We start from the raw sequence: 13,615 nt of genomic DNA, 5'->3' as shown, positions 1-13,615 counted from the left end.
TTTTCTAGATTTTTTTTTAAATTTAATTTTTTGAATATTTTACATTCACATGAAGAAGTGTTGTTGTCATACAGGACGGTGTGGATACGTGCACGTTATATATAATGACTATAAATTTAGTTGTCAGAAGATGATTAAATTTAAATGCAAAGAAAAGCTGCCAACAGAATTTTGAATACGAAGTTTGAATGGAGTAAAAATTGAACTGGTCAATGAGTCCGTGTTGCTTTGTTACATCATAGAAGCGTAAGAAGCTAAAAGTGGACAAAGGTTACGTTACTCAATGTATTGATAGAATAACAGCAGCATATGAAATAAGATATATAAGAAAGCCCATGTAGAGAATTTAGTGTTGAAATGTATAAAAAAAATTGCCTAGAATGTTGAATAAAAAGAACACAGAATCATAAAGATTATAAGAGAGAAATAATAATAGTAATAATAATAATAAGGCTAGTAATTTTGTTTACAATTTAAAAATATACACTAATGTAATTATATAATGGAGAGCCAATAAACTAAATTGCTATATTAAGGATGTTATTTTATGTATTCGCTTTTTTTTTATTGGGTCATGTAATTCCAATGGGAAACGATACAGAATTACGAATGTATATATGTTAACAAGATGTCTGTTGTACAATCTGGTGAATGGTACCCCGAAGCTCTTCATTAAATAAAACAAAACTTGAAAAATAAAAAATAAAAACTCAAAATTAAATAGAATTTCAAAGCAAAATTTTATTTATAATACAAACATTTAAATGTATTATTATTTGAATTAATTATAATCGTTATATAAATCTCACAATTAAACTTTTAAATGTCTATTAATGTATTGTTTATTTTAAAAATTATGTTATTTATATTCAAATGTGAGAAAACAGGAAGAAGTCTTTGACCTCTTGAGATGTTTTTTTGATCATATATGCGTAAACATTAAGCTGGATCTTTGGATAATTTCTGTTTGTTGTTGTTACAACTTTACAAACCTTACAAGCAATAGTTTGAAAGGTTTGTAAAGTTGTAACTACTACAAACAAAAATAAAGACATTCGGAAAGATCAAAGTCAATACTGAAAAATCAATTCCAAAATAAACCTCTCCCTGTTATATTAAAGCTAAATGTTTAAATTTAAGTCATTGATTTAATAAATGTTTCTTTTTTAATGATGATACTGAAGAAAATATATCATAAATTGTAAGATTTTATTTAAAATTAGAAGCGTTATTCTTCAATTTATTATTTTAAAAAATAAGTAAAAAATATAAAAATTATTTTTTAAGATGAACAGAATTGTATATTCCTTTAATAATTTATCTAATTAAATTTAATTTTTAGAAAAACAATTTATCGATATTTCTGATGTATAAATTTTATTCATATTTTTTTCTTTAAGAATTTTTTTAATTTATTGTTAAATTTTATATCATTCTCTAATATTTTAAATTACTGATGTTATGGTATTACTGACTCGAAATATCTTTGTGCCATTAAATCCCAATCGAATTTAATCTTAACTGTGCGATCAATGATGCGACTGCTAAGGAAGAACAATGAAGTACAGATGTTTTTTTCCACTCGAATTTAAGAATTATTACTATTATCAATTCATAACCAGAAGATCCATCCATTGAGAACTCTATTATCAATTTTTCTAATTATATATCTCTAGATACCACACATACCTTCGTAGATTCCAAAGATATTTTCGTACAGAATCTATAAGAATATTGGGTTTAGTAATCAATACATAAGTCAATCCTTCTGGTAATATGCTGCATTTTACGTTTCTATAGATATAATATAGAGAACCAAGTGAACATATGAGCATTTATTGGATGTAGTTTCTCTCTTCTCTTTGACATTTATGATAAATATATAATATAAGGAAATGTTTAAGTCTCTTACATAAAAAATATAGTCATGTTAGTTATTCTACTTATAATTATTAAGTATAGATTTTTAAGTGAATATTATATTTTTAAATATATATTTTTGTATATGANCGACCCCTCGGACCAATTACCTAATCCCCGATGATAATAATAATAATAAATTAAAATTATATTGCTTCTATTTTGTATAAATTGTTTCAGGATTTGTCTATGAAAGATTTATTTTTTGTGTTAAATTCTCATTAAATTTAAGAATAATATTTACATATTTTTTTTTGTAAATAAACAGCATCAAGTTATTTATATAATTAATATTCAGTACTAAACATTAGAAAGACAATAGCACAATGAAAAGAGGTTCAGATTAGAGGTGAAGGGAAGGGGAAAATAACGAAGGATCATTTTTATTCTATTTTATATTATAATTACGGTTAAATATAATCAATACAACAGACCTAACATCGTTCTTTAATTTTAAATTAAATTATTATTAATGGTGTAGGATTCTGGATATACATTTTAATATAATTGTTGAATGGAGAATTGTACACTTTCATGTTTATAAAATATATCTGTACAACTCTTTCATATAAGATATATTGAGATGTATATATATTTTGCATAGACTTATATAATAAACGAATAAATTAAATAATAATAATAATAATATACAATGGAAATTATTATTTAGATCCAAATTGTTCATTATCTTTATTAATTATCTGCAAATTGAAGATGGTCTAGTCGTATGTTGTATAGTAAATAATATTAAATTAACCCATAACTTCTATTTTTATCAGGGAAAAAAACTTAATTATAATTATAAATATATATTTTAAAATTATTTTTTAATTAGGAAAAGTATTTTGTGTGTTTAAATCATTTATCTTCCCAAACTTGCATTTCTGTTGTAAACAAATTAAATTTTGCTTGAAGTAAATGTAGCGTGATACTTACTCCTACGTTTAAATGATATAATAAACACGAATTGACTCGGAATCATGAATAAAATAATCATATATAAAAGTATTGAACTCTATAAATTGCACGCTACATTTATAATTAGAATAGTTTCTCCACGGATAGAAGTTATCTAGCGTAAAATTTCAAAGCTTTTAACTTTAAATTTTACCCTAAACAGGATAGAAATATGATTATAAACTCAGCGGGAGCAAGTTACAAGAATAGAAACGTGATTAAATAGTCTAAAAGTCGATCCAACCTTCTATAGGCGACAAGCATATCAATGACCCTTCTAAAATTGCCAAGCAAGAAAATTTAGTTAATTTAATTCCAAAGGGAGAGAATTTAATTAGTTTATAAAGCTATTAAAATTTAAAAATAAGATTTTAAACGTTTAAAACTTTGTAATTTTAACTAGAATGTTGAATCTATAAGTGTCTTTTTCTTTTGTGTCAATTAAATCTAAAATAAGAGAGAATTTTTGTTTTTTAATTTTTAAACAATAAATTAACTTAAACAAACATTTAGTTTATTTAAATGTATTTTTTTTCCTTCTTTAAATTATACATAAATTCATCATTAAGGCAGTTTCGATATTGAACTGATGTAAATGAATCTGCGAATCATGTTATGGAAAAAAAATCGATTTTGTTGCTTTTATTTTATGTGACTGATGTTAACTATAAATGAATGAATGAATGATGATGCTATGAGAAAAAAAATGAATATTTTTGCTTTCTTTTAGATGTGAAATTACAATACATACAATAAAAGATTAATGAAGATATATTTGAAAAGACTTGCTAAACCGAAACTCCATTTTTTTGTTTGCAGATTGTCATACAAAGTCTGTAATTTAATATATTTATATATATATTTATTTATTTATATGTTATTATTATGTATAGCGGACTGCAACGTTTGATAAACATAGATGAATAAAATTGCAGTTTAAAAACTTTTTCTTTTCATGTTTACTATAAATCATTCTTCCATGATTTAGGATTAGAATCCAGGTCTATCACATGATCTCTCTCTCTGCTAGAATCGGGAAAAGAATCCCACTGTCTGTTTCTGTGAGGAGCACATTCTTCACTTGATAAATTACCACTTAGCTGGCCTATAGTAAACCTAACTCTGTCCCTTGTAGGGCAATTGGACGATAGTTCCGGTAGACATTTCCACGTTAAGTCCGTCTGGGTGGAACATGTGGAGGATTGCCTTGGAGCGGAATTGCTATTTGGATTTTTTGAAGGGCATATTTGCTGTAGAAGATTTAAACTGGTTCGAACGTTATCCGATAAAGATGTGACATCTTGGGATAATACCGCGATTTGGTTATCCAGCCTCTCAACGCTACTTCTCATCATCTCGATCTCTTCACGGACTTCGAAACCTTCCCATGCTCGACCTGACAAAATTATACCAATTTAATTAAATAAATTCATAAAATTTATAACGTTTCTAACATTTTCTTCTTTAGATATTTTGTATAAATTGTATACATCTTATACAAAATCAGAAGAATAAAATTCCCACCTAAGTTAGGGTGTGTTGCTGCAGGACGGAGTTTTGTTGATCTACATGAAGATACTAAACGACGATACAGAGGAGTTGATGGACTGGAATTCCTACAGTCGTCTCTGTATAAAAATAGACAGGATATATATAAACATTGGCTCATTTATTTTGTATAACAGAATTACGAGTTGGCTACAAGATACTGCACTTACCCTATACCATAATGTGGCCACTGTCTTCCTACTCCACTCGGTGGTGACACAGGTGCTGTATCATCTGTATCATTTGTTTCATCATCTTCAGATATAGAAGGCAACGTAACGGATGGAGCTACATTGTTCTCCTCAGCCTAAAGGTCGAAGATAATGGTTAAAATGTAACTAAATATAGAATCTTATCTTATCTAGAATGCCAAATATTGTATACCCACCTCGTTTTCGTAACCTTCACGTAGGTTAAAAGTTAAATCGTGAACGATATCGTGACAAAATGTTTCATCAAATTCCGGATAGAGACGAAGAACTTCTATTAAACCGGGTATATATATACATTTTAAATCACAATACGTTAATGCTTTGACATCACTGGTTGATTTGATTACACTGTCTGTCATTTTTGTACAAATATCACATCCTACTAAATCCCCTTTTCCTGTAAATTGAAATTAATTACAAAAGATATAAACTAAATGTCTTCAGTTGTAAATATATATCATTACATTTCTCTCATCTGTGTAATGAAGTATTATGTAACAAACAATTGTTTCCTGTTTTTTTTAATTTGTTAATGTTAATTCATGATTAATAATCATTAATTTTTAGTAAACAATGTCGAGTGAACAACGAACAAATATAAATTACGCGCACAAATTAATTATGTAGAATACCCAGAAGATTGTTAATTTAATGAAAATATTTTGCACAATGCAAATGAAATCTTCCATTATATATGAAACAACTCTTATTGAATCTTTTATTTTATGTTTTAATCTATATTATACAAGGAATGACAAATTCACCAGACAATTGTATTGATGATATTAGATCAGGTTTATGTTGTGTTGAACTTTATCTAATATAATTATTTATAATTTCGGGCATAAAAATAAATATTTTTATATCTATTATACGCACTTCTTTCTTATGATTTGACCACCCCCATAAGTTTCTATGTCCGGCGATGTTGAAGAAAGTTTTCAAGAGACAACTCTGAACATGAAAAGTTAGATAACTTTTAAAAAATAAGGGTTTAAGGTATTATAAGATTCAACAAGTAAAAATTATTGTGATATCGTCACAATACTGGGCTGCAATTTTTAATTATATTGTTAATTTATTTAATTTAAAATATATGCTCTCGATCTTAATTAGTATCTTACCCCTGTACATCACACTTTTCCTGATAACAGCAAAGTCGTGCAGGCCATCTATGTATCTCCGTTCTTAGGAAAATTTTGAATTAAAATCATGTAATTTCCGATCTAGACCAGTTCTTATATAGTTAATCAGGGATTCCTGTCCTTACTCTTTCCATGTTTAGTCCGACTTTCATCTATCTAACACCATTCTCGAGATTCAGGAAGGACAGATAACAAATAGACAGATGACAGAATTTATAGGTCTACACTACAATTTTTTCAAATTTCATCCCAATAAGAAGCTGTTTAATAAATTACACAAGATTATAGATTCTACAAAGATTCATCAAGATTGAACAGTCAATTCAGACTTGTCAAGTCAATAATCGTTCAGAAATTTGTATTTTTTTTAATAGAAAATTTAATGTAATTTTTAAGATTTACTAATCAACAAACTCACAAAATTTAACTATCTAGTGACTCGTATACGTGTAAAGTATGTGTAATTATAATTATTTTAAAGCTTCTATCTCGTTAAATATAAACTTTACTCTTACACAAATAGTATCAGTTGAAAATTCTCACCTAATATTGCTACAACCATTCCATCTTGCAAGATTTCCATTGAGCCGTTGCAGACTAAATGAATATTGGTCAATGCATCCCCTTTGTGGACGAGGTATTCTCCAGGTGCACAGAAATTGCTTTTGATGTGTCGAGATAGAAGTTTCAGGCATCCTTGAGGTGCTGTTTCGAAAATTGGTAAAGAAAGGATTTCCTTATGAAGATGCATTGAAACGTCGCCTCTCAACTCATCAGGAAATTCTCTTAATACCTAATATAATTTAATATAAATAATATATGTTTGTACATTTATAAGCGAGAAAGATGTAAAATTTAAGTTTAAAAATAATTAAATAAGATTCTACATCAATTAATTGTTACTATGCTTTGCAAATTTATTTAAAGTTTTTATTGTTAGGCAAAAAAATTAATTAATTTGTGTAAATTTTTATGACTTTTTTATAATTATTATATAGAAAATGCTTGAAGTATTTGTGTAATTTCTATACAATTGCTTGACTCCTACATTGATTTTAACATTGTGAATAAGTAGCAACTGTAGATACGCTTGTTTAAATATTAATCAAACAATTGTAATTACTAGGAAATTTAATAAAAATGTCCAAAATATTATTTAAATTTTTAATTTTTAAAAATGGATAATAACAGTTAAAGAAAATCAATTTTCAAAATTCTTAAATAATTAATTAAATCAGAAAGAATCTAAAAAAAGACTTATGTGACTTGGTCGATATGCTAAAAAGGTTCCTCCCGGAGGTATTTCTAAGGGAAACGCCTCTATTTAGGTGTTAGACACGTTTAGAAATCCCGAGAAATTGCACGTTGTCAGTCGTGAACCTGCGATCAGTGATATTTAGGCAATCTGCTGAATGGGAATCCCTCCTGGGAAAAATTTCTACGGAAAACGCCCCTATTTAGGTGTTAGATATGTGAAGAAATAGCGAAAATCTGCACGTTGATAAAGCGCTATTGATAATAATGATAGTCTATATCATTATTGATAGTCTAAATAGAAAAAGTCAAGACGGAGTAAACATTATATCTTAATCTCACAAAGAACACAGAAAATTTTTATTTTAGTGTATCATTTATTAAAGTGAAGATCCTATTTTAGTTCAAATGCAGAAACTTTTAGACCATTACCGTTTCTAAACCTTTAAATTTGAGTGCATGAAAATTTTATTGTTGAGCTCTTCAGAATCTGAAAAATTCATTAGAAAGTCTCTTATTTATGAAGTTCCTATGAAATATTACAATATGATTTAAGGATTTCTTTCTTAATAAAATATAAATACTTAATTTTTTGCAGTAAATCTTTGGTAATCTAAAGAAAAGAAAAAAAAACTCTTCTAATTTATCAAGAAATTAACAAAGATGAAGAATTTTTAACTTCGTTATATTAACTTGTATGTAACACTATTAGTAAGTATGAAAAAATTAATTTTCCTTATAGATGTGATCTCAGTTTATAGAAATTAATTATTTTCTGTAAGGATTTTATATCCTTTATCCTCTTGAATTAGCCTTTTTTACCAGGACCATTATATATAAGTATTAAGATTAATTCGAATTTTGATTCATGGAATCTGAAAGAAACTTGTAGTAAATTTCTCATATTCTATATTATAATATAACAAGTTTCGAAAGTAAATTAATGAATTCTTCGTCATGAATATTCATTAATGAATGCACATTTTATTATTTGATATGCACTTTTCTCGCTAGAGGCGTAGCCTTATGAAGAAATGTAATTAAATAATGTCTCTCCCTCCTCCTCTCTCATATATATATATATATATATACACACATAATTTAAAGATTCAATAATGTTTTACAAGAAATTTTTTGACAGTTGAAACTGGTTTTCGTTGCATTTTAAAAGAGAAAAATAACAAGAATTAAAATATTATTATCCTTGTGTAAGTTATATCGATCATTACGATCTCGTCATCTGTGTTTGACATCATTTCTATTTGTATAAAATGTATGAATATTATTTATTTATTAACTTAAAAAATTATTATTCTAACTTTAGAATAAGTTAAAAAAAATTGAAATTGGTCCAAGAAAATATTTTAAATTTCGAATTAGTAGGGCCGGATGACCGAGGAGGTTAAGGTGTCAGCTTACAGCTCTGGGGGGACCCGGGATGGTTTCCGCGCAATCAAAAATCCCCAAAAATTTTTTGAAACGGGGCACGGATTTGTAGGGCCTGGTTTCTTAATATATTGTTGCCACCTCGTGGGCATGACTGAACACGTAATGTATGATTAAAATGACCCTCTTAATGCCTCTTTATGGCAGAGAAAGTAAAAAAAATCGCGAATTATTTTTTTATAAATTCAAATTTTTGATTTTAATTAAAGAAGAAATTCATTATAAATATTTTAAATTGGAAGGATTTAAAAGGAGCAAAATACCCGCTTTTTTTACAATAATTTTTGTAAAAATTACACTTGAATTCTAATTAAGCGCTTAAAAATGAATTAAATATTCATATTTTAATTCCCAAGAGATCAATAAATGGATTCAAACAAGAAGTTTCGAGAGAAATGCAACATTAATGAAGAAATTTTCAAATAATATTCGAGAAAGATTTCTCAATTTTCTTTTTAATTATTATTATAATGTAGAATTTACTGATATTTACATATAAATATCTTTAAAACGTTAAAAAAAATTTATCAATTTTAAAAATTCACATTACTTCAATCCAGATATTATAAATATTCATTCAAAGAATATAAATTAAAATCTGTTTAAACCAGAACTGCATCGTTTTTTCCATTTAGGCAAATTTTCGTTTTATATAGGTTCCGTCTTATACAGGTTTCACTGTATATTGAAATTATATTATTCCACAATCGAAATTCGAAATGTTAAGTTTTAAAACCTTTGAAATATGTTCAATTTAAATACATTAAAGTACATTAAATCGACAATAGAATATTAAGAAGTAAATTTATCAATTAACTGGGTTAACTGACTTTTAGGTCCTTTATATAGATATAATAAAAGATAAATACGGCATAAAAATTAGGTAACAGGATTAACTGACTTTATATTATCTCGGTTAACTCATTTTTGAGCCACCCTGAATGATAAAAAAAATAAGAATTTTCGTTTTTTAAATTAATAATATATAAAATTTAAATCGAATTATATAACGTATTTATAATTAAATTTATAAATTGTATTTTTTTTAAAGGAATTATTATAAAATAAAATAAAATGACCTCGTTCAGATCAATCCCATGATTAATACTCCAAGTAGTTTGGAAATAATCGATCATCCTTTGACGAAGTTGTTTCGGAATTTGATGCAATTTAAAAAAATCTTTCAAATCTCTTAGCTTTGTCTGATACAAAGAACGTCTCGAATACATCCTTTGAATAATTGCCGTAACATTCCCAAAAACGACAGCGTGCATAAGTGCTGAAAAAACCAAGAAGGGTCATGTTAGTTTACACACCACCCCCTTTACTCACAATTTAATTACGTAAAAAAACAAACGTGTGACGTAATTTAAAGTTTCTTACCTCCTATTAACATAGTTAATATGGAAAATACTTTCTCTGCATTAGTATTTGCTGATACGTTACCAAAACCGACACTCGTCAAGCTGCTTGTTGTGAAGTACAGAGCCGTGATGTATCGTGTTGCAGTGTCCGTCTGATTGACGAATTTGTATCCTAGCTTTAATGCCAATTGACTGACCCACCCTAGACAAGAAAAAAAAGAAGTAAAAATTGTGTATAAATATCAGAAACAATTTGTTGATTAGTTGTAAGAAAATATAATATATTGCATGCACATATATATTATAATAATAATAATGTAAACGTAGAATTAAAAATAATTTAAAGTTTTAAATATAGTTTACTTCCAAAAAATTTATATTAAATTTATAAATTTCATTTTAAGATAAAACATTCGTGACTTAAGTGCACTTAAAAGAACGGGTAAGATCTTTATATAATCTTGTTAAGCGACGGCAAGACAGTCAATTTTGCCTATAACCCATTAGTATCCATACTTAGCTTTCGTGACATGTCTAAATGCTATTAAGATAACATTTAACTCAAAATTATTATTATCCTCCTTAGAATTTAACACACGATACATGTATATATACACTACATTTATATGTATAAAACTTCGCTTCAGTTCCAATATTAAATTAATGTAGAATATTTTAAAATATTTCTTACATAAAAAGAAAANCGTGGCGCTACGGACGGCGGGAAAGTAGTTCGGCTGCCCGATGACGTTTCAGGTGTTTATAGGGAGCTTTTACTATTTTTTACGGATACCGGTAGCAATTTTTTCGTAGTTTTATAGGAATCGTAATTATAGGGACCGTAATTATAGGGGGGTCGACTGTATAATAGATCAGGAAAAGTAAAAAAGAAACAAAAATTATTGATACAAATTATCATTAATGGGGTTTTTATAGTAAACAGAGATCAACGGAAAAATTAACGTACTTATTAATCAATAAAGAATTATTTTAAACACAGTATAATCAGTATAGTAAGCACCGAGCAGAGATAATTGCATTACATGTTTTGATCTATAATTTTGTTACGATCCAATTATTAATGAAGATGCTTCTATTTTTCTACTAAATGTATTATAAGAAATAATCTTCTAACTAAAGAAAAGCAACTTAATTAGCGATATCGAAAATTAAAAATCTTAAAGTCTTACATTATTTGCCGCCGTGTTTTAAATCACACGATAAATTTTGTCATTAAAAATTAAGCGAGAAAACATCTGTTTAAATTATTTACAAAATCCAGTACATATATACTCCAATTAGTATTTTAATTCTTAACTATATATTTTGAAATATTTATCCTGTAGATTAAGGAAGTTTCTCCTCAGCTATATATAAAAATGTACAATTTTTTTTCGAAAAATATAATTTGCAGTAATGATTTATTCTCTTATAATTATTATTTATCAATAGATAGAAATGAAAAGTAACGATATCTGTAGAGTCATAGCATAAGGCCTCGTTCCATCCTAAAAAAAATACTTAGTTAATTGATGGAGAAGGGCCTTTTGTATCTTCTCCACCAATAGAAAGAAACCTCCACTATACAAGAAGCCCTTTCATCACAAATAACTAAATCTTTAAGTCAAATTTTCACATAAACTAAACAATCTACAGATTAGAACCTCGCTGAATCCCCAAAATTAACATATAATATCTATTATTGTTTGGTGGAGAAGAAGATCCTCTTGTATATTATAGTTAAGCGCCGCAACTTATCTAAATATCTGTAAAGAGTATATATTTATAGCGATTTAAATTATATAAATATATTCTACAAGACTTTCTTCATTAAAAGCAATACGTAATTTTTATTTATTTATTTATTTTCTCATACATTTGGTAATGATATAAAGCTTAATAATCATTTTCTAGAATATTTTAACGCATTTCTCACGCGAAATGCATTAAAAATGTTATCTTAAGATGATGACCTGTTCGTGATCAAGAATTATCCTTGGCCGATTTCTTTTTTTTATTCTTATTTTTTCAAAAGATTCATGTCCAATTAATTCATTTTACTGATGGTTTACCGTATAATCCATTTTTTTAGAACACGTTACAGTTTATAATAAAAGAATCCCGTTTACAAAATTAAGTTTTTGGATTTTGCAATTGGGGGATTAAGTCACTTAGAATCTTTAACACATAACTTAATTGGAAAATCGATAAAAATGTGTATAAATTTAGAAGGAAAAAGGTAATTCTGTTAAAGTTCAAACTAACTAGTAAATTACTTCACGAAAGAAATGTGATAACAGTAATTTTCAAGAACTATCTTAACTTTTAAAGAATTTTTTTATGGAAAAAAATGATAAATTTCTCCAAAATATTATCCATAAATTTTTAAATTTTTCCCCCTAAAAATATTGAAAAATATTAAATTTAATATACATAAAATATATATAGGCCTATATATAGTTTGAAGAAGAGCATAATTTAAAAAGTTAAGCGGATTTATTAATAAATAAATAAATTTGTCTTCTTTAGAATTAACAATAACATCTTATAAATCATAGAAATTTGCATTAAGTTATTTAATATTTTTTGCCTTTAAGAAGAAGAATTTGATAATCCCTTTCTAGAATATGGAAATGATGTTCTATTTAAAAAATGTTTTAAAATATTAACAAGGTAAAATGCCTATTTTAAAGTTGAGGTTGTTTTGTTCGCTTATACGTATTTGAATTTTCATGGCACCATTTCGTTTTACAGCCTGACATAAAATAGATACGTGCGAAAATGTGTAAGTAATCCTAAAATGCGACATCCAATTTTAAGAGATGAATCATTTTAAAGAAAATATAATAGTTTATTCGGTTTACATTTTACGGTGAAATTTTTAATAGTTTTAACCTTTTTTTCCATGAATAATTTATATGCCATTCTTCGTCAATTATATATTTAGACATGAAATAAAATATTAAAAAAAATATATATATATTTATTTTCTTTTAACATCCTATAGATTTAAGTTTCGAAATATATATAAGAATATTATATAAATCCCAATATTTTATTTCGTGCACAAAAATTCTGTAAAGAAATAAATTATTTTACAATAAAAGATATTTATTGTGAAATTTGCAATTTTTTTTTGTATGTTTTAAATTTATAAAAATATCGTTTAAACAAATAAATTTTTTATTAATAATATGGAAATTAGCAGTAAAATTTTTCAAAAACTACATAAACGTAATAAAACTACATGAAACTATATAAATCTGTTCAAACTATACAATTAAGTTACATCAAAATATACAGATACGTTTAAATTATGCGATCACACCGTATAAAAGTGTATAGATATATTTAAATATACTATATAGTTAAATGATGTCAAACTATATAGATATACTCTAAACTGTACAGACACATTTAAACTATACAAATGCATCTAAACTAACAGTCAGCCTATATTAAAGTACATAAATAATTTACTACACAGACATGTATATCAGCTTATACAAGTATACTAATAATCGAACTTTAAAATAATAATAATAATAATTGTTAAATATTACAAATTTTAAGGTAACAAATTAAAAAGTAATATTATATATTAATATTTTTAAAAAATATTATTTAAACAATAGAATAACATTAAATAATATGCTGACATATAGCATACAGATATTGTTACATCAATATAAAATATTCCAAATTAAATAACGTATAATTTATTATTTATTTATTTTATTATAAGCAAAACAATATAGTAATTATTAAA

The 13,615-nt window shown here is 26.2% G+C and overlaps 1 protein-coding gene across 1 annotated transcript in view; it reads right to left on the bottom strand.

Annotated features, from left to right (window-relative positions):
- Positions 1-3,323: 3,323 nt before the first annotated feature.
- LOC111630654 (potassium voltage-gated channel subfamily H member 8-like) overlaps positions 3,324-13,615 on the bottom strand; it is a 19,158-nt gene continuing 8,866 nt past the window's right edge. The window contains exons 4-10 of the mRNA XM_023374791.1: positions 9,866-10,048; positions 9,562-9,761; positions 6,326-6,575; positions 4,814-5,034; positions 4,596-4,732; positions 4,402-4,505; positions 3,324-4,273 (exon numbers count right to left, since the gene is read on the bottom strand). Of these exons, the coding sequence (XP_023230559.1) occupies positions 3,840-4,273; positions 4,402-4,505; positions 4,596-4,732; positions 4,814-5,034; positions 6,326-6,575; positions 9,562-9,761; positions 9,866-10,048 (1,529 nt within the window). The 3' untranslated portion in view covers positions 3,324-3,839. The remainder of the gene's footprint in view (positions 4,274-4,401; positions 4,506-4,595; positions 4,733-4,813; positions 5,035-6,325; positions 6,576-9,561; positions 9,762-9,865; positions 10,049-13,615) is intronic.

This window comes from Centruroides sculpturatus, unplaced genomic scaffold (assembly GCF_000671375.1).
Source record: "Centruroides sculpturatus isolate CEXI.00-Female unplaced genomic scaffold, Cexi_2.0 scaffold626, whole genome shotgun sequence".
Taxonomy (NCBI): Eukaryota; Metazoa; Arthropoda; class Arachnida; order Scorpiones; family Buthidae; genus Centruroides; species Centruroides sculpturatus.
Note: the sequence above shows the minus strand (reverse complement) of the source record. Positions and strands in the feature narration are given on the sequence as shown.